Source organism: Oncorhynchus clarkii, chromosome 5 (assembly GCF_045791955.1).
Source record: "Oncorhynchus clarkii lewisi isolate Uvic-CL-2024 chromosome 5, UVic_Ocla_1.0, whole genome shotgun sequence".
Classification (NCBI taxonomy): Eukaryota; Metazoa; Chordata; class Actinopteri; order Salmoniformes; family Salmonidae; genus Oncorhynchus; species Oncorhynchus clarkii.
The window spans coordinates 65,231,294-65,256,560 of record NC_092151.1 but is presented as its reverse complement, the minus strand read 5'-3'; the positions used below and the strand labels follow the sequence as shown (position 1 = coordinate 65,256,560).

General features: G+C 41.1%; 2 protein-coding genes across 2 annotated transcripts in view; both read right to left on the bottom strand.

Moving 5' to 3' along the window:
* The window catches only part of LOC139409227 (MAPK interacting serine/threonine kinase 2b), a 17,823-nt gene extending 7,815 nt beyond the window's left edge, over nucleotides 1-10,008 (bottom strand). The window contains exons 1-10 of the mRNA XM_071154082.1: nucleotides 9,801-10,008; nucleotides 9,040-9,241; nucleotides 8,521-8,608; nucleotides 8,252-8,353; nucleotides 8,047-8,144; nucleotides 5,627-5,706; nucleotides 5,315-5,388; nucleotides 5,020-5,124; nucleotides 4,575-4,630; nucleotides 4,247-4,342 (exon numbers count right to left, since the gene is read on the bottom strand). Of these exons, the coding sequence (XP_071010183.1) occupies nucleotides 4,247-4,342; nucleotides 4,575-4,630; nucleotides 5,020-5,124; nucleotides 5,315-5,388; nucleotides 5,627-5,706; nucleotides 8,047-8,144; nucleotides 8,252-8,353; nucleotides 8,521-8,608; nucleotides 9,040-9,090 (750 nt within the window). The 5' untranslated portion in view covers nucleotides 9,091-9,241; nucleotides 9,801-10,008. The remainder of the gene's footprint in view (nucleotides 1-4,246; nucleotides 4,343-4,574; nucleotides 4,631-5,019; nucleotides 5,125-5,314; nucleotides 5,389-5,626; nucleotides 5,707-8,046; nucleotides 8,145-8,251; nucleotides 8,354-8,520; nucleotides 8,609-9,039; nucleotides 9,242-9,800) is intronic.
* Nucleotides 10,009-18,566: 8,558 nt separating this feature from the next.
* LOC139409226 (MOB kinase activator 3A) lies at nucleotides 18,567-25,000 on the bottom strand. Its single transcript, XM_071154081.1, has 4 exons — nucleotides 24,773-25,000; nucleotides 20,918-21,478; nucleotides 19,210-19,412; nucleotides 18,567-18,961 (listed from the first exon to the last, which is right to left on the bottom strand). The coding sequence occupies exons 2-4, from the start codon at nucleotides 21,333-21,335 to the stop codon at nucleotides 18,932-18,934; spliced, it is 651 nt and encodes a 216-aa protein (XP_071010182.1). The 5' UTR covers nucleotides 21,336-21,478; nucleotides 24,773-25,000; the 3' UTR covers nucleotides 18,567-18,931.
* Nucleotides 25,001-25,267: the final 267 nt, after the last annotated feature.

Here is a 25,267-nt window from a genome sequence, read left to right as displayed (position 1 = left end):
AGAGTGCCTGACAACTTCTGTGAATTCCCCTTAAGGTGCAGCACAGGCCTGTGTGTGTTCGTATGGCTACACAGCCCCATGCCGATCTCTTTTCACCACTAAGTTCTCAGGAAACCACAAACATGATTCTCAGAAAAGAGACCAGCTATACCCTAAAATTCACCCCCCTTTCTACCTGAAGACTTTCAACCTCTACAAGTACAGTAAACAAATTGTCTTAGTATGCTTTTTATCAAATTCAAATTTACTCAAGCACATGAAAGTATTTACAGATTACTGAAACTATATATTGGAGAATAACATGGCCTAAGTGCAGACATGTAGGTAAGGGGGGGGTTGAGGGTGGAGGAAGATAAATGAAAATCAGATAAGATTGCCCCGGTGATGAGGCGAAAGAAAAACAAGGGCAAGCGATGAGCAGATCTGGGCACACACACACACACACACACACACGTCACTCCCCCCCCCCCCCCCACACTCCCCCTGGCTCAGCCAATCAAAGCACAGTTGCTAGGTACAAGGGCAAGACTCAATTTCTATAGAACAAGCTTCAGACATGGGGCTTTTGTTTCATGAATACAAAGAGAAATGCAGGCTTGCACAAATGTGGTGAGAGAAAGTGGGTGGCAACTACAGTGAGAAGAGACCGGAGGGTGGGTGGCGATGTTATTTCTGTTTCTGCATGTTACAGCTCAATACCAGAGAAATGCAGCAGAGGCTCAGTGAAGGGAGACATTGTTTTGTTCCAATTACCGTTCCAAGGAAAATAAGGTTAATTCAGCCACTTCCACATACCATAGTTTAGCCTCGCTGTCTGTGCAAATGTGCAATCTGTTCCCTGTAGCCTTAATCCTACAAGGATATTACATCTAGTTCTTTCCACAGGAATGACAAAATACCTTAATTCAAAAGTCTGACCTGACCCAGGGAAATCACTTAGATAAAGACCAGGCTCTTGTTGAAACCAGAGGGGGATGCAGGCAAGGTGAGGGAGAGAGCAGAGAGCCAACATCATAGAGGGGGAGACCACTCAGCACTCACACCTCCTATTCAGTCTCCAACGTGGGCCAAATGTGCAAGTGTGACACACCCCACCACAGACTAAACCCGTGAGACCCCTGGCCCCACAACTATTCTACCAAGAGGCCAGGGCAGAGTTGGCCCACCAACAGGCTGCTAAAGCTAGGTCAGGTTCCAATGAAAAATCCACCACCCCTACATTTCTCCACATTCCCCCTCTTGCTAGCCTGGGCGGGCTATCAGCTTCACCTGCTAACACCCATCTCCCTTCCTCTGACAGCTATGGAGGAGGGGCAAATAATGAGATGGTTCCCTTTACATTTGAATCATTCCAAAAAAACTGCCATTCCGGGTTCAAAAATAGTTATTTGACGAAACGTGGGGTTAAACCATCATAACCCCATGTGCCTCATCATTTCCACTGATAAGTAGAAGGATGTGGACATTAGACTTTTGGGAATTCGAATGGAGCCGACAGGAGCAATCCAGATATCTAAGCCTAGGAGCTGCCAGATAGGAGAGCGCACCCGGGGGGGGGACCGATTAACCTCACTGGGGCTTTGTGCTACGTCCTATAAATCACATCTGCCTTCTAGGGACGCGCACTGGTCCCTGATTCAAATGTGTAAGATATGACTGCATTGGTCCGAACCCCAAACCGATCCAAATGTGTAAGATATGACTGCATCGGTCCGAACCCCAAACCGATCCAAATGTGACATGCACCAGTAAAAAAAAACGCTACGAATGTTTTTTCATTCCAATTACCTTTTTTCTACCTTCCGAAAATACCTAATATTTAGTGACAGCTGACGCGTCCTCTCCTTCAGTGTTGAACTAAGCATGTAACTGCGATGAGCTACAAGTCACTTTTCATGCCGAACAACCCTAGGGAATATCAATAGTCTAGTCACAGTGCTCAGCTTTGCACGCTGACCACTGGGAGTTAGGCGCCGGAAACAACTGCCAGACACCCCTCATCTGGCTATACCTGCTGAAGGGGGCTTACAATAGATTGCTGATGGGGGAACCTGAACAGTTTTGCTTTAAGCAATCAGTGTATATGGTAATTTCTAGATATGAAATTATCACATTTTTTCATTGTATAACAAGGAATGACTTTTGCGAGGTGCACTGCATGGCCAACGCTGGCGGAGAAAGGAAGCGCGACAAACTTTGAACCAGTCAAAACCATTCCATTTTGAGATGGGGGTGAAATCCAAAGATGAGCTACACACCACCATTCAAAAGTTTGGGATCATTTAGAAATGTCCTTGTTTTCCATGAAAACACACATGAAATTAGTTGTGAAATGAATAAAAAAGTCAAGATAAGGTTATAAATAATTATTTAATTTAAATAATTGTCCTTCAAACTTTGTTTTTTTCAACAACAAAAAAATCCTCCATTTGCAGCAATTGCAGCCCTTTGGCATTCTAGTTGTCAATTTGTTGAGCTAATCTGAAGAGATTTCACCCCATGCTTCCTGAAACACCGCCCACAAGCTGGATTGGCACTTTACGGTCAAGCTGCTCCCACAACAGCTCAATAGGGTTGAGACCCGGTGACTGCTGGCCACTCCATTATAGACAGAACACCAGCTGACTGCTTCTTCCCTAAATAGTTATTGCATAGTTTGGAGCTATGCTTTGGGTCATTGTCCTGTTGTAGGAGGAAATTGGCTCCAATTAAGTGCCGTCCACAGGGTATGGCGTTGCAAAATGGAGTGAGACTTCCTTCTTCAAGATCCCTTTTACACTGTACAAATCTCCCACCAAAGCACCCCAGACCATTACATTGCCTCCACCATGCTTGACAGGTGGTGTCAAGCACTCCTCCAGCATCTTTTCTGCATCTCACAAATGTTCCTCTTTATGATCCGAACACCTCAAACTTAAATTTGTCTGTCCATAACACTTATTTCAATCTTTCTCTGTCCAGTGTGTTCTTTTGCCCATCAATCTTTTATTTTTATTGGCCAGTGAGATATGGCTTTTTTCTTTGCCTAGAAGGCCAGCATCCCAAAGTCACCTCTTCACTTTTGACATTGAGACTGGCGTTTTGCAGGTACTATTTAATGAAGCTGCCAGTTGAGTACTTGTAAGGTGTTTGTTTCTCAAACTAGACACTAATGTACTTGCCCTCTTGCTCAGTTGTGCACCGGGCCTCCGACTCCTCTTTCTATTCTGGTTAGAGCCAGTTTGCGCCCTTCTGTGAAGGGAGTAGTGCACAGCGTTGTACTAAATCTTCAGTTTCTTGGCAATTTCTCACATGGAATAGTCTTCATTTCTCAGAACAAGAACAGACTGACGAGTTTCAGAAGAAAGGTCTTTATCTCTGGCCATTTTGAGCCTGTAATCAAACCCACAAATGCTGATTCTCCAGATACTCAACTAGTCTAAAGCATGACAGTTTTATTTCTTTAAAACAGGACAGCAGTCAGCTGTGCAAACATAATTCTAATGATCAATTAGCCTTTTAAAATGATAAACTCGGATTAGCTAACAACGTGCCATTGGAACACAGGCGTGACGGTTGCTGATAATGGGTCTCTGGAATATCTACATAGGCGTACATTTAAAATACAAAAATACATCTGCCGTTTCAAGCTACAAAAAACTTTTGAACGGTAGTGTATATTCATTGGCTATGTCATAGCTAAATATCGATACATTACTAGCGCAAACACTTAATCTGCAAAAATGACAAGTTAGAGTGATTATAATTTCAGAACCAAGGTGAGGGGGACAAAAGCATAGGCTACATTGCGGCGACCCCCCCCCCCCCCAATTTGATAGTGATAGTGTGGTGGTAGATGCCTAGTCTCCCTTATGGCTCAGATGCCTTCAGCATATACACCATAGATATACATAATTTACACCCACACAAGTCAGCACAAACAGATCCAGCTCATGAGCTCAATCAACAGCAGAATTTAGCACAGAAAATGAATACGTTTATGCAACAAATGTCAGTAAATCGCATCCAATCGTTCTCTAGTCAAACCAAAATGCACCGAATCGTTTCAAACTAAAATGTACTGTTTTGGAGCCCTTGTATTTAGATACGTATCGAATCGTCTTGAAAGGGAATGATGCAGATCCCTACTGCCTCCCATAAAATGTCTGTTTCCCTCCCATACCATTTCCACAAGACTATTTCCACATGCAGTCAAAATGAATCAAGGTGAACTGGACTGGCACAACAGTGTAGTAAACTGACTGACCGGAGTAAGGAGCTCTGGGGTGGAGATGGGTGAGCTGTCGCTGTTCAGCTTGATCCCACTGCCCAGGTCAAAGTCACAGATCTTCACAGGAGAGATCTACAGAGGAAGGGAGAAAGACACGTTTTAGATGTTACAAAATCATCCTTTCTTCTGATGCCGCTCAAGAGATTAGTGACCAAAGTTCAGGGTGTTGGTTGTTGTTTATGCCTTTCATTGGGTATGATAGCACTTTAGGAAGGCGACTTACTGGCAATCATACTTAACTTCAGATTAGCGTGCCCTTGTGCCAGTGACTAAAGATATCAGACACCCAGCAATGGAAACGTACCTTGTCCACGTGCTCACACAAGATGTTTTCCGGCTTCAGATCTCTATGTGCCATTCCTTTAAAAAGGAAAAAAAAAAGAAAAAAAGTCATTCTAAGGTATGGTGATTTAAACAGAACGGGTGGGTTGTATGTTGGCATGTGTCAAATGACCAGTATGGGCCACTGCTAGGGATCACAGGGGGCCTATGGCTGACCTTTCACCCAACAGCCCAGGTGTGGAAGCGACACGCGAGACCTTAAGACCATTTATTATACCCAGGAGTACAGTGGGCCGAGCCTTCCAACCATCTGCTGAAACCGGATCAGATAGTTGCAGTGCAAAGCCCTCGTGAGACACGCCAGCCCATCTCCAGGTCCTTCCCAGTACCAATGTGAAACTCAATCCCCCCCTTGGCCTGGCAGGCAAGCCCTGGGCTGTGGCTCGACCCTGCTGGAGGACGCTTACCTTTGTTATGCAGGAAATCCAGAGCGCTGGCGATGTCCTGCACCACAACGCAGGCTTCCTGCTCACTAAAGTGTTGTCTCCTGTGGATGTGAGCCAGGACCGAACCTGCGGGTCAGCAAGACTTATTACTCTGCTCCCTTACATGGTCTTGTTTAAAGTGTCTGTATTAAGCTACACCAGCCAATTCAATGAGACGCATGCAAGAGGAAATGGTGTATTTTACTAAAGCATTACATTAGCCCCTGAGACTGGTGGTGAGGGTTCAGAGCATTTAAGCCTGGTTGGAAGCACTCACCTCCTCTTAGCATTTCAAACACCAAGTAAAACTTGTCTTCCTCCTCAAAGAACTCCACCAGCTCCAGGATGTTTCTGCAGTGAAGGAAACAGGACACGGTCATTATGTGGTCACGCGATTATAACCATTACAAAAAATATATATATATATATATAATCAGTCTGGAAATATTTATATTGAATAACTGGAAAAACTTGTCTCAGAGCATTACTCATTTAGTGCCAAGAGCATCTGTTGAAGGTACACTGCTTTCTACAACAGAAAGAGTGTCAGAAGTCAGCCATGTGGTTGGCATATAGGCAGTAATCTTACCTGTGACCCTGGCACTGGTACAGCATCTCCACCTCCCTAAAGACGCGACTGCGGCTGTGACCTGGTCTCTTCTCAATGATCTGGAGTGGAGGAGTCTGGGTTAGGGGATAGGCTTCCAACCACCATGTATGTATCATACTGTGCCCTTAGCACCACTTCCCCCTAACCACTTTAGGCACAGCTTGGATGAAGGGTTAACCTAATTCCGATATTGCCTAGTGCCTACCCACCCAGACAGCCAATAGGTTAAGAATCACAGCACCACACCTCTAAATATAGTATAAGTGTGTAACCTATATTGCAAAAAGGGGCAAAGGGTTCATCCCAGCCATCACAGGCAGCCAGTTCCCAGTTGCATCAACAGAGTGGAGACTAAATTTAGCTGCAGTACTGTTGTGGGCTGGTCCCTGGCATTCCAGCTTGTTGCAAAGCCAAAAGAGACTGCTGACACAAAGCAAATGCCTAAATGTTCCAGCTGCCCCCTCTTCTCATTGTCTGAGGGTGTACGTGACTCTTCCTGTTAGCTGGATTAGAGCTGCCATTGAAACCCACCGGGGCAGAGCACAATGTTTCTAGGATTAGAGGCCTGTATTGACCCAAAGCTTTCTCCTGAACACAACTTCCAATGAGTAGTTGCCAAGTAGCAGACACTAGTATTAATTGATAGTGGGAGAATTGAAAGATGGCTAAATGAATAGCCAATGGATGAGGGTGAGCCTCTTATCTCTATGGAGGGCTGTGGGTTTTTTAACTGTCAGTCACCCAGCAGGGGCTATACATCCCTGCAGCCTGGCCTCATTGAGTCATACTGCAGGTCTGTAAATAAACCCAGGCATGTGAATTCCCAGGCAGCCCAGGAGCACTCAGTATGCTGGGTCCCAGGATGAAGCTAGCCAGGCAGGAAAGAAAGCAAGCAGATAGAAGACCGGCCCCTTCAGTTTGTTTTCCTGCAGCTCTGGCTTTTGTTCTAGTGTTGCAACACTAGAGTCCCCGCCCAGACGTCGGGAGGGGGAGGGGTAGTTGACGAGGACATCTGGTGTGGGCAGTCTGAGACCCCGCCAAGCCCCAACTGACCTTCAGACATGGGTTCTCCCACACTCCACCCCCTAGAACCCCTCTTAAGTGAACAACTATTACTAGAAGGATTTGAGGGGAACAAAGATCATGAATGTACTGGATGCAAAAGTAATGTTTGTCTTACAGCATCCAAAGAATCCATACAAAATGTGGAACAAACTAAATCTTACAACACTTCTGCAGAAATGGAAAACATATCAAATTGAATTTCACAACATTTACCTCAAGGCAAAAGGAGGGAGAATGAGTCACAGGAATCCAACAACTGTTTTTCAAACCACACCCCATTTTGTAGGGGGAGGGGGGGGAACAGTGCTGCTAGAGGAACAAAAAAATGATAAAGTGACCGCGCCAGGTCATAACCCTTACAGGGTTTATGCGGGAAATGGCGAAGACGGAGAGGACTGCCTCGCTTCTAGTCCTACAAGCATTTCGCTACACCCGCAATAACATCTGCTAAACACATGTGACCAATAAAATTTGATTTTATGTTTTGGCACTGCTGCCAGCACACACACCTCCCGCCACTAAGAGCCTGGCTGACAAATGAGAGCAAAGAGAGGGGGTGGAAGTAGCCTTTGGCTGGCTCTTATTGGATAGCAAAGCCAGAAAAACACAGTAAGGGGGAGTTTCTGTGATAGCAGTAGCTAGGTACCCAGTGCCCATTAAAAACTACAGCAGCCTCAAAACACTGACAGAGCCTCATACATCTGTTAATCAGAACAAAAGTGATAAAGTCTGTCTTGAAATGTCCCAAACAAGGTTACAAGAGTACAGTCCACAAATGTAGATGCAAGAGAAGACTGGGTTAAAGAGGGGCAGCAGGCAGCCTAGTAGTTAGAGTGTTGAGCCAGTAAGTGAAAGGTTGTTAGATCAAATCCCCAAGCTGACAAGATAAAAAGCTGTCGTTCTGCCCCTGAACAAGGCAGTTAACCCACTGTTCCTAGGCTGTCATTGTAAATAAGAATCTGTTCTTCACTCACTTGCCTAGTTAAATAAAAAAAAATCATTTAAATGAAAGGTGCTATATTTCCTGAGCAATACCTTCATGTGCACAATTCACAGCTTGTGGCCAATGATCAATGTAACATTCCTATTTTGAGCGCAAGCCAAGGCCCAAACAGCAAAGTAGTGTGACGATAGCAGTCACAGGCCCATGTCAGGAGTGACGCACACGTCAGACACTACCCTCTGAAGTTGGCAATATCCTGGGAAAGCCTTCAATTACCTTTCCTATAAAAATGGGCACGTTCCCAAATTCTATACAAACCACTCATTACAATAACAGTTAGGCACTCAATGATATTGGGGTTTCTTTTCAAATAACATGAGAAACATCTTACCTTCACAGCATATTCTTTATTGGTGATGAGGTTGATGCAGGTCTGCACTCTTGCATATGCCCCCTCTCCAAGAACCTCTGCCTGCAGCCTGTAGACATCTAGTAGGACACAATAACAAAAAATTAGAACTGTTAAAAAAAATGGCTTTATTTTGTACTATAGACTACAGAATCTGTCCTTTACATGAGATAAGAAAATGACTCACCCTCAAATCGGCCAGAGAAGCTGTCAGTTGCCCTGCAACGCTTTTTCTTCTTATTTCTCTTTTTGGCATCAGGGATGTCAATAGGTTGGCTGGAGGGAATATCTACAAAAATCACAAACATTTGTAAGAATAATATAGAATTACAGCATGCTACATAACATAGGAAATGGTACTACAGAGTTTGTGTCCCAGGATGCCATTATTGACCTATTGGAGTAAGATGAGAACTTCAGAGTTATGGGTTCAGTACAACAAAGGAATGCACTTACCATGTCTATTCGATGACTCAAAATTAAAGTCGGAATCGAGGAGGGATCCATTTTCTGTGAATTCATCAGTCTCAAAGGGATTTTGGCCCTAGATGAGCAGAACAAACCAGTGAATTTAAACTAAAAGTTGGGAAATGTTCAAAATGACCCACACAATTTATGGTAAAATTAGCAACATATTTGCTACAGTGGCCATGGTCTCATCCATCACAATATTGAATCAAGCTCCAAGAATTTCACAGCTGATACTGTATCCAGTGTACAATTCTGTGCACTACCCACTTGTACCCAGGCTTCATATATATATATATATATAATAACATCTGAACCAACCAATCTGTGCTGTTGTGCCATTTAAAAACATTGTCCAAGTAGGCCAGTTTAACAGTCTCCCTCTAACTCAATTAGTCATTATCCATATCTGTGTGAAGACAGATGTAGTTAAATATAGCAAGATGGAGTCTGGTCTCACTTTTCCCATCTTGTAACCAATGCAATCTAATATAAACACGTATTCACCTGGAAAGAGCTATGGAATCCAGTGACTTCGCTGATCATATTTTGCACCATTTTGCTTTGATTATGGGGGACTGATGGCGACTGCAGCGCTGTGGTATCAAATTACACTCTCCCAAAACAAAACGTTTCTTTTAGAGAGAATGCAGCAAATTATCGCTGTGCTGTCTGGTCAAGATGATGCGCTTTCAACCAGACGGGAGCACTGTGGTAAAAAACAACATATACATAGTATAAACATTACACAATCGGGAATATTTGACAACAATAGCCTAATTAGGCCTATCAAGCTAGACACGGGGTTAAACATTGGAAACATATTTCGTTACTTTAACGAGTAGCTAGCTATTACATTTAAAAATAGTTCACCCAATTTACATAACGCAGCTAGACCCGTTGTCTGTTGTCAAAACACGTTTACTGAACACACACTGCGCTAGTAGAAGCAAATACTGTCCGTGAGGACACTGCACAGCAACATGCATTTGCAGCTAACTAATCAACTAGCTAGCTAGTTAGTTAATAGCATCAATATCCTGAAATGAATTACCAACAGAGTCAACCGAATAAACAAGCTACGCGTGAAGAAATATGTAAATAAAATGTTAAATCAATGAATCGACTTGGCCAGCCAGAAAGCTAGTTAAGTGTTAGTTACTTATGCTAACGCGCTGTCAACCATCGACAAAGCATTACTTTCGATAAACTCCGAGTAGAAAGGACGTCAAGCCAAAGTAACTATCGACAAACTACTTTTAATTTACCCCGTTTTCGCTTTTCACAGCTCCAGTGTTAAAGCCGTTATTTGACCCACTGCTTTCATCAAAGCTGCAGAGATGGTCGAGGGGAAGCCAGATCGTGAGTGTGTGGAAGATGGAACGAAGTGCATCCGACAAGGCTTTTTAATGTCACGACTGTTTCCGCCCACTTCTCGGTTCCTCCAGCCCCTTCGGCTACTCGCACCCAAAACACAACAACAGACGGTTGGTTCATCACATGGGCTGGGATTAGGAATTACGTGTGTTCTCGTTGAGTGGCGCAGCGGTCTAAAGCACTGCATCTCAGCCCCTGGTTCGAATCCAGGCAGTGATTGAGAGTCCTATAGATTCCCCTTGTTAAATAAAAAATATGTCTGTTTCTATTTCAGCCAATAGCAGCTTTCCTAACGCCTTCTCAATTATTATGTAGGTGTGTAAGCAGACACAGCCTTTCACCACATTGTGGAGATTCTGCCATGTTGTTTTCTTCTATAAAGCATTTTCAGTGTGCTAGGTTTTAGGAGAGGGGACAGAAATGGAACTGGGTGACAGTGGATTGCTTTGTACTCCCTGAGTTCAAGTGAAGAGGCATGCTGGAATGAAGAGGATGTAGACTAGTGTGTGTTTAGGGCACAAACAATGATCATGTTTATTCAGGTGTAGGACTATCGTGTTCTGTCAGACATGGCGAGAGACGCATTTCAGCAATAGCATAAGGCTAAGTATTTTTCACATTGATTCTGAATAAAAAGTTGCAGCCAGACAGTTATGGTGCTCAGGGAATTATGTTTATGTGTCTTTACCGAGTGTAACAAAGTTCTTCTTACAGTGACTGGACTTCTACGGATAATAGCCTATGCATTTCACTAATCCTTGTTACTTAGGCAGGCTGGCGATGACAAATTGCAATAGGGAATCACGACATAGAATGACCAGGTGAATCCAGGTGAAAATGGTGATCTGTTATAATATACTTCAATCAGTGCAGATGAAGGGGAGGAGAGTTTAAAGATGGAATTTTAAGCCTTGAGACAATTGAGACATGGATTGTGTATGTGTTGAATGGGCAAGACAAAAGATTTATGTGCCTTTGAACGGGGTGTGGTAGTAGGTGCCAGGCGCACCGGTTTGTGTCAAGAACTGAAACAGCGCTGGTTTGGGGGGGGGTGCGGGGGGGGGGGGGTAACTCAGTATTAGGAAGGTACTCCTAATGTTTGGTATACTCAGTTTATGTGAATGCACACACACACACACACACACACACACACTAGTTTAGTGCAACATACATGTCATATACAGGGCTATTCATTGATGGAGAATCGAGGAGCACAGTAAAATATTAGTAGAATAGGGCCCTTCATCCAGTGGCAATTTTAGCATGTAAATCTTGCTGAGGTAAAAAAAAAAAAAAACATTTGGGATGCATGCCACCACTACACAACACTAAACAATACATTAATTGCACTATAACGGTGACAAACGGTGCACACAAACTGTTAAGGCCTACATAAACCTGTCCCAACAGCAGAGTCCCAACAGCAGTGCCAACACCTTACCACTGCTACGCCTGGCTATCAGCGGAGCCTTGTCTGGCAGCGAAACAGTTCATTCAGCCTCATTTACTGCCTTTAAAAAAAACATAGCTGATATGGCTGACTTGCTTAAACAAATGTGGTTTCTACTGACAACTGAGATGTACAAACTATGGTATAAAGGGACGACAAGCAGATAAGTGGCAATCTAAAATTTTGATTAAGACATTAATGTGCGTTAATGTGCGTTAATGTGCGTTTGTTCCGCACTGACATAGACAGCGACAGAATTCAGAACATGGGCCGTTCTTACAGTGTTCTCCCTGTACACCAAGTCAGAACCGTAGGATAAATAAAGGGGGCATATAAGCAAACAATGAAAGCTCTTACAATATTCAATGATTACATTTCTCTAAAACAGGTTATAGGCTACATGTGCATCACTAAGTCAGAACAGTAGGTGAAATTAAGAGGGGAAAATAGACCAAATTCTTAGGGTGAGGGACATGGGCTACTAACAGCTTACTACACAACATACACTTAGTATTACTTTCTTTGCTACAGTATACATATCTGTATTTATATTAGTATACATATACATATTACATAATTTATGCAGCAGCATACAATACATTTAGCTACTGTATCTTCCCGTTAGGCCTAAGCAACATTGACATAATGAGTAAAAGAGGCACCCCATTTATTTTGATCATGTGCAATGGATTGCTTTCTCACAATGTTTAAGAACGAGCTTTAGCAAGTTCTATAAAGTCAAGCATTACATGCAGTGCCTTCAGAAAGTATTCATACCCACTGACTTTTCCGCATTTTGTTGTGTTACAAAGTGGGATTCAAATTGATTTAAGTATCATCTTTGGTCAACAATCTACACAAAATACTCTATAATGTCAAAGGGGAAGAACATTTCTCAAATGTATTAAAATGTATGAAAAATACAACTAGTTAAGTATTCAACCCCCTGAGACAATGCATTTTAGAAGTTACAGCGATTACATCTGTGTCTTTTTAGTTAAGTCTCTAAGAACTTTGCACACCTGGATTGTACAATATTTGCCCATCATTTTTTGGTTTTATTCTTCAAGCTCTGTCAAGTTGGTTGTTGATCATTGTTAGAAAGCCATTTTCCATAGATTTGCCAAGTCTTGCCATAGATTTTCAAGCTGACTTAAGTCAACACTGTAATTAGGCCATTCAGGGACATTCAATGTCATTTTGGTAAGCAAAATATTGTAGATTTGTGTAGATTTGGCCTTGTATTTTAGGTTGTTGTCCTATTGAAAGGTGAATCTGTCTCCCAGTGTCTGTTGGAAAGGAGACTGAACCAGGTTTTCCTCTAGGATTTTGCCTGTGCTTAACTGTATTCCATTTGTTTAATTAATAACTTCACCATGCTCAAAGGGATATTCAGCGGCTGCTTTTTTTTTTTTTTTTTTTTTTACACATCTACCAATCGGTACCCTTTTTTACAAGTCACTAAAAAACTTCCCTGGTCTTTGTGGCGGAATCTGTGCTTGAAATTCACTACTCGATGGAGGGACCTTACAGATAATTGTATGCGTGGGCTACAGAGTTGGGGTATTCATGAAAACATATTTTAACCACTTTTATTGAACACAGAATGAGTCCTTGCAACTTATTATGTGATTTATTAAGCACATTTTTACTCCTGAATTTATTTAGGGACGCCATAACAAAGGGGTTGAATACTTATTGACCCAAGACATTTCAAATTCCACTTTTACATGATGGGGTATTGTGTGTAGATCAGTGACACAAAATCTATTTTAAATTCAGGCTATAAGACAATAAAATGTGGAAAAGGTAAAGGGGTGTGAATACTTTCTGAAGGCACTGTAGCCTATGCCACACCCAAAATAATTGATCTGTTTATTTAATGGTTGTGCAAAATATGTTGAATTATTGCCATGACCCAAACCTGTAGACCATGTTCTTTCTGTTGTTTGCCTATTGTTACTATGTGGCCATGAAACACTTGCTACTGTATGTGCTATTTTCCTTGTAGGACTTGTTTATAAGAACAGGAACATCTTGTGACTGTGTTCTCTCTCCTTCCCTCTCCCCGGGCCCTCAGTGTATTTTGGCCCATATACTTGGGCCTTAAACTGCAGCAAACATTATGTAAAGGGATTGGCTGCTACTCAGTAGGGCCAGGACCACATGATGCAATCCAAGGTTAGGTTGGAAAACAAACCATGGGGCTGTGGAGGGGCACTATGGGGTAACAGTAGCAGGGGCATAGTAAAAGGCTTCAAGTGGCAACCTCATTCCAATAACAACATCCCAGGGGGTAGTCTTTCAGAGAGGGGATATTTCTGCCTGCTCACGGATTGGCTGAGATCAGGAGGTGTGGCTGAGAGGATGATAACAATAATGGATTGCATTTATACAGCACTTTTGTGTGCTACAGTCATAAGTATGAGTTACTCATTCACCACCAGTGTGTAGCAACCACCTGAGTGATGTATGACTGACATGCATCAGAACGTGCACAATACATTAACTACCAACCTCTGCAAACTTCTTGAATGGCCAAATCCTTGAATTTTTCCCCCATTAAATGTGTGTACATTACTGTATTTATACTTGGAATATTTTCAACAGGAAAAGTAAAAGAATAGCTGGAATTTTTATGTGTAGTAGCTCAAGACAACATACATAACAGGTTAATTGATTTAAACAACATACTTACAGTAAGTATTAACAAGTATGTACATACATTAGGCCTACAACTACACTAAGTACTGTAGAGGAATTAAACCCCCCCCCCCTCAAAATGTTTTGTTCAGGGGGGTCAACATGTCCAGTTATGCACGTCACGTGTGTCTGTGATGTATACAAATACGTGTGTATGTATCATAGGTGTGTGAATGTGTGCACACATGCTTATTACTCTGCACAAGAGAGATGAGTGTGCTGCAGTTAGCAGTCCTCTTCTGTTTCATCTTGGCTGCTGGGTTTTTCCAAGGAGTCAGCGATCAACGTCACATGGTGAAGATTTACACACACTTTTTCTTAGAATGAGGTTCCCAGAACATTTGAAAACATGGCCACCTTTAAAGGAAAGGAAACACTACAACTTTCAAGCAAAATAAAATACTATTATAGCAATACATGTTATCCAAATAGCACCTTTACAAGTCCCAATGACACTTTAGGATAAAGACATAATAGCACCAAAAGTACACGTATCACTAAGCTATAGGTTCCAGAGACCACACATGATACATCCCACCCAATACTCTCTCCAAGATATTCCCACTAAGGACATGAACAATTGCTCAAATGTGCTGTGAAATTAATATATATTCAGTTCACTTTAGGACTGCAGTGTTTGGAATTTTGTATATTATTTGAAGATCTCACTTAAATGTCGGACTAGTCCAGACCAACCGCTCAACCAACAGACAACCTTAACTGAAAGAATTCCCTGCGTTGTCCCTAAAAATGTATTTTTACCTTTATTTAACTAGGCAAGTCAGTTAAGAACAAATTCTTATTTTCATTGACGGCCTATGAACAGTGGGTTAGTTCAGGGGCAGAACGACAGATTTGTTTGTACCTTGTCAGCTCGGGGGTTTGAACTTGCAACCTTCCAGTTACTAGTCCAACGCTCTAACCACTAGGCTACCCTGCCGCATTTGCATGGTATTCAGGTACATTTTCTATATGTGTTATCTTACATGTCAGGCAACTTTAGTAATTACTATGTTGGCCTAATAATATGTTCCTACACTGTAGTTATACGGTACCTATCCTTGTACTTATCTAGTAAACATATATATTTAGGGGCTTCAAATTTAAGTAGAACCACAAATTGTGAAGGAAATTGTTTAATGAGTAGCATAGATCGATGGGATGGTTGTTTAGAAACAAAAGCGACTCATTCGCAACTATGGGAAAAACAGACTGGGTATTGTTGTCAACGTAAACCATATTTTGTCTTCGATTTTAGGCTATTGAAAACATACTGTAAATACATTTGCACAATGATGAGCACTTGTCTCACAAATATATCCTGACAGTTGTTGGTTAGTTAGCGAATATGAGACATATTAGCATAGAAGTGACATCAGTCAAAACACCTTAAAACAAGACATAGTATAAAGAACAAGATATAACTAGCTGAAACGAGTCACCCACGATTCCACACATGAAACGTCTTGTCATTGTTGCTAGTTATCCGGCCATCTAGAATCACAACAACACAAGGACTTTTGCCCCATTGAAGCATGCGCATGGTTTTCGTGACGTTGTCAGCTGTTTTTAATGCAAATAGTATGACATATTTATACATACACAATAAAGTACTGTATACTGTCACTACCAAATTCTATTTTAACCCAAATTGACACTTTTGATCCCTTTCTGTGTACATTTGAGAATATTTCATTATAAAGTCCTAAATATTACAGACATCCCAAGCACATGTTTTATTGAAATATCCTACTATGTAACAGGAATATGATCCTATTTCAATTAGAACTTCATTCTAATTTAAATAAGACCATTTGTACTGACACTCAGTCTGCGAGATAATACAGGAGGACCATACATGAGGCAAACTGATTTGCAAGTCATGAAACCGTTAGGGTGTGCACTCACAGCCTAATATTTGCTGAGTCACATAATCCACCGTGTTAACAATGACATTTGCATTAAAAACAGCAGAAGCACATTGTCATTGCAACAACTCAGACAGAGTTGAGTAAATTCACGTTTGATTGGTGCTACGGAAATTCTTTAATTTGATCCCGCCCTGATCCAGTTGAAACTCCGCCTTTTTATGCCAATTCTCCAAATGTCGAGTGGAGTCCAGTCTGGTCTAAAACATTTCACACAAAAAAAAACAAGCAGGTTGAGATGAGTCAAATCATCTCCGGTCGGTCTCACACGTAGCTCACGCAAGGAGCCCAGTCACATGGTGGCTGTAGGGAAGAATGAGGGGAAATTACTCTTGTGAGTTGGCACTGAGACTACATAGTCAAGCAGATGCAGAGAGAATTTTGATTAGAACCTGCTATGTAATATTGTTGACCGAGGGCAGATAGAAATAATCCTCTTCCCCTCACAGCTAGAGGTCATGTACTCCTGTAACATGGCCAGTGGGTACTCTTGGCACGACAGCCTGAAATAAAGGTGGTTTCCAGGTTTTGCAACCTGGTCTCAGAGCATTTTGTATTATTCTGGACGTAAATCCAAGACATTGCATTTAGTATGATGTGTTACATTTCATATGGCATGTATTAAGTTGTGGTTGCCAATCACCCATTTTGTATGATACTGTATGTTATGAATTACAATTTGTATTATATGTTAAGAATTTGCAAACCGTATGATATGTTACAAAATCTAGCTTGATGGCTAATGTTAGCTAGGCTAGGTGTTAGGGTTAAAGTTAGGTTAAAGGGTTAAGGCTAGGGGAAGGGTTAGCTAACATTTAAGTCGTTGAAAAGTTGGTAATTAGCTAAAATGGTCAAGTTGGCAGTGATAAGATCTGAACACACAACCTTTGGGTTGCTAGACATTCACATTATACGCCCACCCATCCTGACCAACTCCCTACTAAGTAACCATCTATCTTATGCAGTGGTGTAAATTACTTAAGTAAAAATACTTTAAAGTACTACTTAAGTCGCTATATTTTTTTAGGTATCTGTACTTTACTTTTATTTATTTTTTTACAACTTTTACTCCACTACATTCCCAAAGAAAATAATGTACTTACTACTCCATACATTTTCCCTGACACCCAAAAGTACTTGTTATATTTTGAATGCTTAGCAGGACAGGAAAATGGTCTAATTTACATACTGAAAGCGAACTTGCAGGGTAGCCTAGTGGTTAGAGCGTTGGACTAATAACTGAAAGGTTGCAAGTTCAAATCCCCAAGCTGACAAGGTACAAATCTGTTGCTCTGCCCCTGAACAGGCAGTTCCTAGGCCATCATTGAAAATAAGGATTTGTTCTTAACTGACTTGCCTAGTTAAATAAAATAAGAAACATCCCTAGGGCATCTGATCTAGCAGACTCACTAAACACAAAAATATTTTGTCTGTATTTAAAAAGAAAATTGTGGTTTGGTGCCATCTGATTTGCTTAAAAGGAATTTGAAATAATTTACTTTTAATACTTATATATATTAGCAATTACATTTACTTTTGATACTTAAATATATTTAAAACCAAATACTTTTAGACTTTCACTCAAGTAGGATTTTACTGGGTCACTTTCACTTAGGTCATTTTTTATTAAGGTATCTTTACTTTTACTCAAGTATGAATATTGGGTACTTTTTCCACCCCTGGTCTTACGTAATCATACAAAACAGAACATATCATACTAAATGGAGTGTCTCGGATTTACATACAGAATACAAAATGCTCTGAGACCAGATTGACAACCGATCGACCTACCTTTGAGGAGCCTACTCATCCAAGAAAGTGAATTTCATGTGATGTCCTTGGATTCATTTAGCTCAAGTCAAGTGGGTTCAGGTCATGGTTACGTTGATACGTTGTCCCCATCGACAAGGAATAGGACAGGTTATGAATGAAAATCATTCTTGCCTTTAACTCTCCCTGGCTGTGACATAATACTGTTCATTATGAAATATCATGGCCTGTTAATCCACCCCAGACCACTGTGCCCAAGCCTATCTGGCAAAGGCCAAGTAGTGTTCCTTCTTAGTTTGAGCAATTATGGAGGACAGAAGAAAACATTTACAACAAAGTCACTGTCTTCCTTCACTCCATACGGTTTCTTGCATAACCGTTTTAAATCAGATAATTACCCTGAATCATGTCACAAGCTCTACGTTTCCCCTTCAATGGATCTATAAGTCTAGGATGAGGTTAATGGCATATATTAAACTGAATGAATGGGCTTCCAGCTACATATTAACTCCACAACCCTTACACCAGCCATATTTTTGTGCTCTTTATGCCACCTTGTGGACCAACTTAAGACCTGCACGACTGGTTTATTATGTTAGTTGGTCTCGCTCTACATGCTTTGTTCTCAGTTATTTTATTGCTTTTACAAAACAATGCCATAGATTTAATTAACAAATAATATATTAGTTTGAGTGTATATTCTGGAAAAATAACAATGGTAATACAACAAGGCTTCAAACGCTGCTCATCCAATCAGCATCCAGGATCCAAACTACCCATTCTATAATTAAACATAAGACACTGAGTTTAGAGTAGGAACATAGAATGAGTATGTTTAATGTCACCACATACTACAATCTTAGATATGTACAAACATACATATATTATTTTAAGATATGAGAACAACTAAATGACAGGAATGATTCAGCTTCAAATTAAAAAGAAAGATCTCTTAATACTGTGCTCTGATAAAATGCTCAAAACATTAAAAGGAACAGAATGCCTTACAAGGTTCCTGGTTAAAAAGACCTACATGGTTAAAATAGATTACAGTACTTGTTTATAAAAATAAAGACTCTTTTAGATTTGGTTTACGTTTCCTGTTTCATTCTTCTACATGGACGGAACTAGTCTTCAAGGGGGAATGTGTCAAGTGGTCAGTGGCGCTCCCTTAGTGGCACATCTGTGATGTCATCTCTTTCTGTAGGAGACAGGAGTTGTAGTTTAGCAATATTATTATAGCAAAAGCACAAAAATGTGCTCGTAAAGATCACAATTCTAGGGTGCAAAACAGACATAACTAAAGGCAGCTTCCTTTACACAAAAGCCATGTAATGTCAAAGAAATATGGAAATTAAAATGTATCCTTGCCTTTATAAGCATGTGCAATTGTTTGATCAGCTCACATACCAACAAGATAGACAATTAAATTATTTTTTCCTCACTCACCAGTGGCTCAAGCTCCTTATGGTCTGTGAGGTTGAACTCTGTTACGAAGTAGTAGAAGTGCTTGTAACAGGTGTTGACGTGGGCCTCTGCACCCATCTGGCTCACACGATCAAAGTGGTGGATGTAGACGTGGACGAACACACGGAACAAGCGAGACAAAATCTTCTTAGCTACCTGCATGAAGGTCTTGGGGAAGGGAGTACCTTCAAAAATAAAACATGACAAAAATATGAAGACGTATCCTCCTGAAACATGTGAAGTAAACAAAAGCAGTCATGCTCTCAACCATGTGTGTTTGAATCAGTCTACTTGTCAGATTCATTCTCAACTTTTTGTGTATCACTGGATCATGCTTGTATCACTTGAAGGAGATATGTGAGCCTTTAAATGACCACAGGACAGATTATTCATATTTTCCTTCATCCATCCAATAGCAGACCTGCCAACCCTGTCCAACTTTTTAGAGTACCTGCAAATTTGAGTTTACTTCCCATAGCACACGCTGTTTGTGAGTCTGATGCTTTTTTTTTTTAGACATGGTTCCTAATCAACACTAAAAGCAAAATCATTTTGAAAACACAAAAATAAATTATCGCATCGACACAGAACGCAAACTAGCTACACAAAGCTTAAGTAGGCTACCGCAAAGGGAATTTGAACGCTGTTCGCTAGTAGAGTCCGGTGTTTCAGCCTATGTAAAAGGTGCCCATTGTATTTCTTTGCAGCGCATACATCCTTTTCGAAGTTGATAAAATCTCAAATCTAGTGCAAAGGCATTTTAGAAGCATTGCCTCTATAGCTAAAACCGGACACTCAATCCTTCTTCGCGCAGCCTTCTAAACTTTTAAACGACTCCATTTAATGCCAATATATATATATATATATGTTTAGATTGATTTTTGATTATACTTTTGTAATGCTTTTTGTGACGTGGATCATAATTACAATTACAGTATATCAGGTTGGGTGATCCTCGTAATGTTACGTGGAAAATACAACTAATTGCACAAATGCGACCAGTTATTTTTCGTATTTAAATAGATTTATTGCACTAGCAAATGCGTGTGAACTGCTGGCACTGAATGCCCATTTTATTTTCGCTAAGGTTAGCTTGAAACAATTAGTGTTTACCTTTCCACAACACACGGACATGTCTGTGTGTTGCAGCTCGATAATTGAGATGTTAGATTTTCTCAGTAGATATATTTTATTAAAATTACATTTAAAAAAATACAGGCCTTATTCATTTCTGCGTACTTTTAACTCGGATCTCGTACCTGCTTACATGGACAGAGAATTGCGTAGTTGGTACGCAAAATGCGTGCATGTTGGCAGGTCTGCAATAGTCCATCCATTTACACTATTCTAATAGCATTTTAACAATGCATTTCCAGGGACATGTGCACATGCCATGCCTATTTATACCCTACTGTGGATTCTGTGACCAATTTCTAATGCTATTGCTTGGCTGTTTCTACAGCTAGTCAGATACCAAGTTGTGTGGTGGGAGGATGTGAAGAATGGAAGGTTAAGAATTTCTGGCTCTTTGTAGATGAACAAATATAGCTGTTGCACTTAGTAATGACAAAGCAAACTCAAGGAATTCAGCCTATCAAGATTCTCTTTTGTAAACCTGCCAAAACATTAAACCCATTTATCACAATGCTGATCCCAGCCCATGTACCTAGTTATCATTATTTGTACATACCGACGTTGGTGGGGAAGATGTGTTCGTTGTTGATCTGTACCTCAATCCAGTCCATCAGCAGGCTCATGTACTTTGGGGCTGGAACGGCTGTGGGCTTCTTGTACTTGTGCTCATCCTGCCAGCGGTACTCGTACTTGGGCCCTCCAGACATTACGGGGCAGGTCTGGTCGGTGCAGGAGTCGCTGATGGTGCCGTAGATGAGGTTGATGCGGTTGAAGAAGTCCACCACGTGCACGGCTACCCAGTCATTCAGGTCCTCTCCATGGGGCAGTGCTACCGCCTGCTTCAGGTCCAGGCCTGCATTCAGAGACGCCTGGGCCTTCTTGTGCAGCTCGAAGCGCTGTGTCCCGGGCTCAAACTTACGCTTCGGCCGGAATGTCCTGTCCTTGTTGAAGACTTGCTTCAGGGCCATGGACATTGTTGCATGTGGCAGTTTGTTTATGTCTTAAATAATTATTTACTGGTTAGATGGAGGAGAAATCAACAACAGTGGAGCTGTTACACACTGGTTTTATTTTTCTCACAGATGATGTTAGTCCTGAGGCTGTTGAAGGGTCAAATCTGAGAGGGGTAGAAAGAATAATTGACAGTGTCAGATTCACATAGATGCCATATTGTCAAATTCAGCAGTAACATGCAGTATTCCATCTGGTGTGGCTATTTATTTTACCTTTATTTAACCAGGCAAGTCAGTTAAGAACAAATTCTTATTTTCAATGACGGCCTAGGAACAGTGGGTTAACTGCCTGTTCAGGGGCAGGACGACAGATTTGTACCTTGTCAGCTCGGGGATTTGAACTCGCAGCCTTCCGGTTACTAGTCCAACGCTCTAACCACAACTATGCCAACAAGGCCCACAATTTATTTCTTAAATTTGTAATATAACAGTGCCAGTCAAAAGTTTAGACACACCTACTCATTTAAAGTTTTTTTATTTATTTTTTACCATTTTCTACATTGTAGAATAATAGTTAAGACATCAAAGCTATGAAATAACAAATATGGAATCATGTAGTAACCACAAAAGTAATAAACAAATCAAAATATAGTTTGAGAAATCTTCAAAGTAGCCACCCTTTGCCTTGATGACAACTTTGCACACTCTTGGCATTCTCTCAACCAGCTTCACCTGGAATGATTTTCCAACAGTCTTGATGGAGTTCCCACATATGCGGAGCACTTGTTGGCTGCTTTTCCTTCACTCTGCGGTCCAACACATCCCAAACCATCTCAATTGGGTTGAGGTTGGGTGATTGTGGAGGCCAGGTCATCTGATGCAGCACTCAATCACTCTCCTTCTTGGCCAAATAGCCCTTACACAGCCTGGAGGTATGTTGGGTCATTGTCCTGCAGCAGATCCACACGGTCTGCCATGAGAGGTGACTGTATAGTTCCCTTAAGGAAAATCACCTTTAGTAAATCTGCATTCTCTGTGAGAGCTTCCCATGTCTGGAATACACTGCCATCAGACACACATAACTGCACCACATATCACACTTTCACAAAATGCTTGAAGACATGGCTAAAGGTCAATCAGATTTGTGAACATGGTCCCTAGCTGTGTGTTGCCGCTTTCCATGTCTGTTGTCTGTAGCTTGTGAGGTGTGGAAACACTTTGTTGCTTTTATGAATTTTGTCTTGCTGCTTTTTGTTTTATGTTGCTCTGTCTGTATGCTACGTCTTGCTTGTCCTATGTTGCTCTGTATGCTATGTCTTGCTTGTCCTATGTTGCTATGTCTTGCTTGTTCTATGCTGCTATTGTCTATATTGTAATTGTTTTTAATAACCTGCCCAGGGACTGCGGTTGAAAATTAGCCGGCTGGCTAAAACCGGCACTTTTACTGAAACGTTGATTAATGCGCACTGTCCCTGTAAAAATAAAATAAACTCAAACTCAAAAACAAATGATAGTCCCACTAAGCCCAAACTCGATGGGATGGCGTATCGGTGCAGAATGCTGTTGTAGCCATGCTGGTTAAGTGTGCCTTGAATTCTAAAGTGTCACCAGCAAAGCACCCCCAAGCCATCACACCACCTCCTCCAAGCTTCACGGTGGGAACCACACATGTGGAGATCATCCGTTCACCTACTCTGCATCTCACAATGACACGCCGATTGGAACCAAAAATATACAATTTGGACTCAGACCAAAAGGACAGATTTCTACCGGTCTAATGTCCATTGCTTGTTCCTTGACCAAAGCAAGCCTCTTATTATTGGTGTTCTGTAGTAGTGGTTTCTTTCCAGCAATTCGACCATGAAGGCCTGATTCACGCAGTCTCCTCTGAACAGTTGATGTTGAGATGTCTGTTACTTGAACTCTGAAGCATTTATTTGGGCTGCAATTTCAGAGGCTGGTAACTCTAATGAACTTATCCTCTGCAGCAGAGGTCTTCCTTTCCTGTGGCGGTCCTCATGAGAGCCAGTTCAAGTGCACTTGAAGGTACTTTCAAAGTTCTTAACATTTTCCGGACTGGGAAAGGGCGATACCTAGTCAGTTGTGTCTACCGCATTTAACCCAAACCCTCTGATTCAGAGAGGTGCGACATCCATGGCTTCGGCAGTGTATTAACTGCCTTGTTCAGGGGCAGAACAACATAATGTTTTTTACCTTGTCAGCTCGGGGATTCGATCCAGCAACCTTTCGGTTACTGGCCCAACGCTCCTACCCTCCAGGGCATTAACTTTGAACAAGGCACACCTGTTAATTGAAATGCATTCCAGGTGACTACCTCATAAAGCAGGTTGAGAGAATGCCAAGAGTGTGCAAATCCGTCATCAAGGCAAAGGGTGGCTACTTTGAAGAATCTCAAATATAAAATATTTTGATTTGTGTAACACTTTTTTGGTTACTACATCATTCCATGTGTGTCATTTCATAGTTTTGATGTCTTCACTATTATTCTACAATGTAGAAAATAATTTTTAAAAAATGTAAAAAACCTTGAAGGAGTAGGTGTGTCCAAATTGTTGACCGATACTTTGTTAAAACAATCTGCATCACCATTAGTTCTGTTTGGTATGAATGAATAATACTGTAAGCATTTGTGGTGTCTCTGTCCATTTCTGAGCTCCAATTAACTAATTAAAAAACAATTCATAAATCATGTTTAAGCACTGATTAATAATCACATAATCAAATTATTTAACCATATTTAACAACCAAACCATAAAAATACACTTCCATGACTGCTGTCATAAGAGTAGTAGGTTCATGGAAGTCTGTCCACATCAATTTAGAGAAGAATAACACCAACCAGTTACAAAAGTGAGTGTTGTTACAGAGTAGACTAGATAGTTACCATGTTGCAGAGAGTGAGGTTTTTAATTAGAATGTGGTTACAATGTTGCAACGAGTCATTTCCTATTTGTCACATTTACTTTACGGCCTAGTTCAGCCAAGCGAGTCAGCATGGACAACCTTGCACGATTTTATGAAGTGACCTTTTTTTTATTTTTATGAAGTGGCCATTTCATATATTGAAGTTACTTATAGGCCTATATCTAGACAGCTGACATCAGAAGTATAAAGTGGTCGGAGGTAAAAGTGAAAAACTTAAATCTAGCTAGTTAGTACATGATGTAGCATTGCGGTAGCCTGCGCGCTGATGCTAATGTTGGTTTCGTGAACGATGAGGGCGCGTGACGAGGCTACGAAGTTTATTCATGACGTGAAAAAAAGGACATCAATCGCACTTGTTGCTTTTCGCATAATAAAGCTAAGCATAACCTTCTCATCAAAATATTGATCATTATTACATTTCACGTAAACATAACGGAGTAAATTGCTACCGAGCTGACGGTGACGAAATTCGTCTCCCAACCACTTTCCCCGAACTTAGAGACACCACTTACTTGTTCCGCTTTACTGAGCCTTCTTTAGCGATGTTCCCTTGAATAAAATAAACTTTGCTAATCGTTTTCAAATGTATAACAAAAGCTACATTATGATTAATGTATAAGAATACGACTCACAGCGCTAAGTCTATACTTTATTAGGAAACGAAAATAAGCCCCTCCCTACCAAAAAAAAAAACAACTTCCTTTGATCAGACGTCACTGTACACCGCCCGAGGACAGAGTGGCGCACCTCAATGAGGCGTGCGCAACTCTATCGTTAGGCTGGTAGCCTAATGATATGCCTACAAGTATTTTGATAATTCAAACAATGTGAATTGTTTGACATCATATTAATCTAAGCAAGACTGTTGTGTCGAAGATATAGCTATGGGTTTAATCGTTTCCTCATAGTTTTTGATTTTAAAGTGTTGTGAAAATGTCAATCTCTTGTGGAAGTGACAAACTTGGCAACCGATATTGTGAATTTCACAACTCAAAAACGAAATTAAT

What these genes read in the sequence shown, in the direction of transcription:
- LOC139409226 (XM_071154081.1), bottom strand. Translation starts at nt 21,335, where the DNA reads ATGTCCATGGCCCTGAAGCAAGTCTTCAACAAGGACAGGACATTCCGG. An exon ending in CATCTTCCCCACCAACGTCG is followed by an intron (nt 19,413 to 20,917) that starts GTATGTACAAAT and finishes TTATTTTTGAAG; the next exon opens with GTACTCCCTTCCCCAAGACC. An exon ending in ATAAGGAGCTTGAGCCACTG is followed by an intron (nt 18,962 to 19,209) that starts GTGAGTGAGGAA and finishes TGTCTCCTACAG; the next exon opens with AAAGAGATGACATCACAGAT.